Genomic DNA, 6587 nt, shown 5'->3' on the forward strand with positions numbered 1-6587 from the left:
TGTATGTTTGTTCTGGAGAACGGAAGGTGAGTCGTGATCTAGATAATTTCGATTAACGTTTATTTAAAAAAGTTGTTAAATGCACAAGTGCTACGTGACGCTGTGCGGCATACATAAAGTACATTAACATATGTATGTATGATATTATGTACAAATAACGATATATTCGTTTAAAATAAAGTCGTTTACAAATATACGACATTTCTACTTTCTAGGTTGCAATTACACACATAACATGAAATATAGAAAAGACGTATAATATTATATAATATAGAAATACGTATAATAGACTTCTCCCTCGCGGTACATACATTGCGTTCAAAACTGAATAATAATTTCAAAAACATGTGACTTTGATGAAAATTTTTAAATTATTATTTTTATTTTTTATAAGAGCATGTATATGAACTTTATATTTCGTATACTACATTTAAAAAATGTATCTTCCAAAATATTGTCATTTATATTCGCATCTTATATTTGAATTTTTAGTATTGGAAAGATATTTTAAGTCACAGTTATATTATTTTGATAATTTGCGCAATTAATTGTATTCCGTCATTCATTCTCGCACTTTCGTTGTTGACTAGAAACTTGCACAAACAAACGTATTTAAGTATACCAATTGTTTACTTACAAATTAAAATTTTTTTGTTTAAGTAATTTTTAAGTCAAATGATGTTGCGTACCGAAAATCAACATCACTTTCATTTGCCTTATGCAAATGAATGGAGTTAATTAAAAGTTGTGCAAATGTCTTCCAGTTGAAGCGATTCGAAGCTTTACGCGTGGATTACACGTGATTTTTCAATCGCTTTAGGAAGATCATTCGCATAGGCCGATCTCAGAGGGAAGCTGTAACCAGATGCGAATCGTGCTCTTCGCTAACGGGAGTTGATGGAGCAGTGTTCGGTGTGGGTGGACCATTAGTACTACATTGGTGATCGATCGTACCTGTTGCATGAAATCATTTTTGTGACAGTGCTGCAGTAAATTTTAATTTTTACTAATTTTAATTTTATTTTTTCTCTTATCAACACTATAATCCTATTTTTTCTACTTTATTATATTCATTATATTTAATCATTTTATTTTTTTACTATGATGATCTTATAAAGTTAATAACGTGAATTAATATTTGCATTATATAATTTGATTTACATACTTTTTTGTTAATACATTAACTATTGCAACATGTGACTAAAGATATATAATTTTCAATTTAATTTAATTTTTAATTAATGTTTATGTATTGTCTTACCTGTAAAGGAGTTGGAGCGGCTTTTAAAAGATGAATCAGGCCAGCAGATCCTACAGAGGGGCTTCAACAATCGAAATCTCGGTCGGGGCATTCGTAAAAGCACATAAATATATGGATCCAGGGTGAAGTGAATGCATAAAAGAATATCGGCTATGATGTGAAAAATTTGAATGCATTTTACAGTGACCGCCGTTTTAGGTAAATGCATCGCAAATTGAGCCGATGGAATGGAAATCTAGAGAAGCCAATAAACAGAATTTAATAATTTAGAGTTTAATAATTTAATCTAAACAATAAAAAAATTAATTCAATCATTGTAGGAAAAACGTTATTTTTACGAAGAAAAACATTTACCATAAAGACAGACATTCGCAGTTGTGTTATTAAACTTATTCTTTTATAAAATTTTTATTTCTAAAATAAACATATATATATATATATAACAATATTATATATATATAACAATAACGTCTTTAATTCATACAAAAAATATTTGATTACGTTATATCTCTCTATTTTATCATATCTATCTATTTTGCGAATTAATTTACTCCGCGTGTAAAATTTTCTATCACCTGACAAAACCGTCAACAGGATGAAATCAATTCAGAGACGATCAGAATATTGGCTCCCGGATGTCTCGATGGCTCGTACGTGAAACTATTCTCAAATATTGATCATTTATCTTTGTCGACCTTCGCTTTTAGCGGAAGCGCGCGATATTTCTGTATTGGTTAGATGTAATAAATAATAATGATCATCGTTTCCGGCAAGAAGATGCTTGCTGTAAGTCAATTAATTTATTTAGAAAAATCTCAATTTATTTATTTTGTACGAGAATTTTTATTTAATATTGTCATACTCTTAATATTATTTATTATCACATTGTTATTATTTGTTATTATTACTTCTTTTTCTTTTTCTTCTTATTGTTATCTGTTTATAATGCAAAAATTACAACAATAATTTATTCCGTAATTTTTTAATTGTTTTATCTTTAGATATTTTTTTGATAAAAACGTTTTATATAAAAAATATCTTTTTAAAAAATAGGTTTTTAAAAATTCCATATATTATCAAAATATTTTTACATCTCGTATAAGAATCTTAAAAATCATTTACAGTTATAAAAATTATTTATTTCCTCTCAATACTATTAAAATTAAAATAGATGAACGTCGTAAATATAATAGGAAACATCAGCTTAAAACAGTACTCAGTAAGCAAATCACATGATCCCCTCGTAGAATTGCCGAAAATAGAGTCTATTCCCAACAAAATTTTCGCAAGTTATATTTGTAGCGACAAATAATTAAAAAAAAATATAACTGGAATAAGCAGGAATTTATATTTCAATCAAAGACTTCCCCTTTAACTACAAGAGAACTATTATATGTAGAGAACTATCAGCACTATTGTGTCATTCTATTGTTCATTAGATGTAAAACAAGAATAGAATGATTCAATAACGCTGATAGTGCGCTTCCCGAATACAGTCATATATTTATGACTTATTTAAATATAAAAAATAATAGAAAACAGGAATTTTGCAGAAACAAAAGACATTAATATTATTTTATTATATTAATTTATTTTATAATAATTTATTTTATCAGTAAAATTTGTTTTCCGTTATTTATTATTTTACTGAATTTTTAATTATTATTTAATTTTTTATGTTTATCTATTATTAATATTAATTATTGTTTTTACACAATTTTGTCATAAGTTTAGACTATATAATCATAAATTAATTAAGGCAATAAACTTACCATGTATGGCATCCAGCATATAACGAACGATATTGATAATACAGCCATAAGTCTTGCGAATGCTCTTTCTTCAGTTGTAACTGTTTCTAATCGATGTGTATGTACTCCGGCTATAGTCAGCAAAGGTTTTGCCCTTGATGAGGCTTTGGAGATTCTCCCAAGAGCAACTGTACGACGACTTAATTCACTCAAAGCCCTAGAAACTGCCAAATTGCACCAGACAATTGACAAACATAAAAGAGTACCTATAAGAAGAATTAGAATATATTTAGTAACTTAAAAAAAATTTTTTTATAATTGGATCCTTTTTGTTAAAATTGGAAACATAATTATAATTGCCATACTTATAGCAATTATTATATAAATGTTGATATGTTTATATTAAAATTAATAAAATAGAATAATCAACTAATGTAAGTAAATATTATTATATCTTTTTAATAATCAGTAATTTCTTCTTTTTATTATATTCTTATTTACTCACCAAAAATAAACCATACATAAGCATAAGCGATATCGCTTGGCTCTGTGGCCTCTCTGTAACGCACACATTGTTTGTCTTTATAATACAATCCGAAGCCCATAACCGGAAGACTGGTTATCGTTAATGCAATCAACCAAAGTGCCAACATGCAACGCACAATTACCGGATACGTCACCTGCTGAAAGATACATGCGTGTTATCCATTAAGATATCGAGACATACCGATGCAGATATCGACTTTTTGTTGCAATTTTTGTTTTGCAATAACTACAGATTGAAGAAATCAAGAAAAATTAATTCGACAAAATTTATACTATCATAGATTAACGAAAAAGAACACAAAGTGACAGAAATTAATAGTCTTTACTTATAAATTTACTTGTAAACTTTCATTAATTTCTGTTTAATTGTAAATAAATAATTTTATAATTTTTTATAAAAAAATATTTTGTAAAAAAGATTCCATGTCATTGTTCATGAATGAGATAATGTTATTGCTGATTTATTGTAAAAACTTTAAGTTCAATTCGCTAATATTGATTTTTATATATTCATCTAGTTTAAATTACGGATTTTCTATATATTTATACATACATAAATTAAAGAATATAATTAATTATTATTAATTATTAATATATAATTAAAGTTTTAATATTAACAAAAATTAAATTTGTCTCTCAAAGAAACACAATAAAGTTCCTTTTCGATTTTGATAAGTTTGCAATAGGTATGTTGCAATTGACATTAAAATAAGGGATATGTATTCTTTTATGCATACACTTTTAAGGACTCAACATCTTTTAAAAAAAAATTGGATAATAATTTTTAATATTGTTGAAACTATAAAAAATAAAAAAAATTTTTTTAGATTTAAAATTTCTATCTCAGATCTTATATTATCTAATAACTATTCGTTCTTGCTTCTTTTTCTATTATATATAATGTAGATTTAAGCGTTTATACTAATTCTCTGTTCGGCAGAAACCTTTCGAAAAGAACAGAAAAAAGGAACCAAGAAAAAAGATAATCTAATTATTACGAAAGAACAATTCGTCCAAGTTTTATTATCTTATAATGTCTTATACTGTTACATACGATTTTCATAACACATGACAATCAGGATAAGGTAAGTTAATAATGTAATTGATAATTGAAGTTTTGTTAAGTACACCAACTTTAACCAACATAAATATGGGAGAAATAACATATGTTCGCATTGAATAAGAAATAACATATGTTCGCCTTGTTTTAACGAACTGCGTCATACGGAGAATTTCGAGAACATCATTCTGCGCAAAATCTTTATGAAATTTTCAAGGTCTGCTCTCAAAATTGATGAAACTATACTTGCTTCGCGGATTAAATTACGTTTAAGATTGACCGGGTATCAGATCGATGCCTGATAAATTTTTGAATTTTTCGTTTGTAATTTTGTATTATAGTTTCATGTATGCGCTCTATCCGTAAAGCGATCGTGAAATTAATATTAAAAGTACTATATTGCAATTGAAAATATGATCTGTTTTATTAATCTTTTAAGATCAGTTTTTTAGTCATATATTTATAAATTTAGGAACTCATTAATCTATCACCTGTCGCGTTTTGATGAAAGGATGTATAAATAACGTGGGTTGCACATTATTACTTTAATATCATTCTGGAGAATAACTTGAATTAGGTGGGGTTTTCTTGGGAAAAACAATATTTGACAAAGTACGACCTAACAGTAGCAGTAATCAACTCCAATTACTTGCAATCTTGGATACCGCGTCTAAAGATGATCACACTGTGTAAATTGACGTCAGTTTCTATCGCATTCGATCGATACCTCCTTAATCAGTAACCGCGAAATTATTCGAATTTATTAATAAAAATTTATCGGAATAGCATTTCAGGAAAATACTTAGTACTCCTACATCAACATACAGTAATAATTCACGCACAAATTAGTTTTTAACTCGATCAATGTTTTCTCTTCTTTCATTCCATTTTTATTATAAAATACGATCGTTCTATAAGCGTCGTAACTTTGGAGTGGCGCACGTGTATAAATTTCTCACACGCATTAATTCGTTCGCAGTAAGTAAGACTATGTCGAGAATCATAACATGCGATTTACTTTGGCAACACGCTTTGTGCGTTGACTTTCGGTCCGTCATTAAAAATAAAAGAGAAAAAAAAATTATTTTTCCAATAGAGAGAGAGAGATTACATAAAGTAAAATAACTTCTTTATTTTCTTTATTTATTTAGATTATATAAAAAAACAAATTAATTCCCTTTCTGTATAAATAATATGCAATTTATAAGTGATTACAATATTATTTTTCAACATATTAATATCTTTATAATATGATGCTTAATTGTAGCATCAAATTATCAAAAATTGCTTGTCAATTTAATTCGCGATTACTAAAGTAGTTTTAATTGCGTTATCCGGAAAATCAATTTGGCTCGTAGTTCGAAAAAACTACAATATGTATGGTATATATGCATAATGCAAGTACATATATAGTATATATTAGTAATTCAAGATTAAATTATTTAAAAGTAATGAAGAACCAGCTTCGATTGTAATAGGCATTTTTAATTTCTAGTATTGATTGTGTACTCACATATGCGGTCTAAAAAGAAAGATTCTTGATATTATTTTAAACTTAGGCTTACCTTTTGGTAAACAAAGGGTCTAGTTAAAGCTAACCACCTCTCCGCTGCCATGACGATAGCGACGCAACCACTGAAGAGGCCAAAAAGTCGCCAAACAACTCGAAGAGAGCAAAATATTCTTGTAGATGTCACATCACCCGCATAAATTGTAACATACATCTGAACTAACATCCCCAATAACGCTACGAGATCGTTGGTTGCCAAACAACGTAACATCAGTAAATGCTTACGGTTTCTTCTCTGAAATGAAATAAGTTGATGTATAGCATCACTTTACAATTTTTTATTAGAAAAACAACAATTTTTCACTAAAACAATATAAATTAATAAAAAAATATATTTTTATTATTATACATAATAGAAATATATTTTTTATATTAAATTATTAATATATTTTATTTTTA

At 27.3% G+C, this 6587-nt stretch overlaps 1 protein-coding gene across 2 annotated transcripts in view; it reads right to left on the reverse strand.

Annotated features, from left to right (window-relative positions):
- Nucleotides 1-507: 507 nt before the first annotated feature.
- Nucleotides 508-6587, reverse strand: part of LOC108752465 (prostaglandin E2 receptor EP3 subtype) — an 8225-nt gene continuing 2145 nt past the window's right edge. Inside the window, exons 3-7 of one of the 2 annotated variants that reach the window (XM_018493295.1) lie at nt 6184-6423; nt 3518-3692; nt 3034-3278; nt 1262-1496; nt 508-954 (exon numbers count right to left, since the gene is read on the reverse strand). In XM_018493295.1, coding sequence (XP_018348797.1) covers nt 845-954; nt 1262-1496; nt 3034-3278; nt 3518-3692; nt 6184-6423 — 1005 coding nt within the window. In that variant the 3' untranslated portion in view covers nt 508-844. Of the gene's footprint in view, nt 955-1261; nt 1497-3033; nt 3279-3517; nt 3696-6183; nt 6424-6587 lie in introns of both variants that reach the window. The other variant, XM_018493294.1, reaches the window with a different exon arrangement.

The sequence above is a fragment of the Trachymyrmex septentrionalis genome, unplaced genomic scaffold, assembly GCF_001594115.1.
Source record: "Trachymyrmex septentrionalis isolate Tsep2-gDNA-1 unplaced genomic scaffold, Tsep1.0 scaffold60, whole genome shotgun sequence".
Classification (NCBI taxonomy): domain Eukaryota; kingdom Metazoa; phylum Arthropoda; class Insecta; order Hymenoptera; family Formicidae; genus Trachymyrmex; species Trachymyrmex septentrionalis.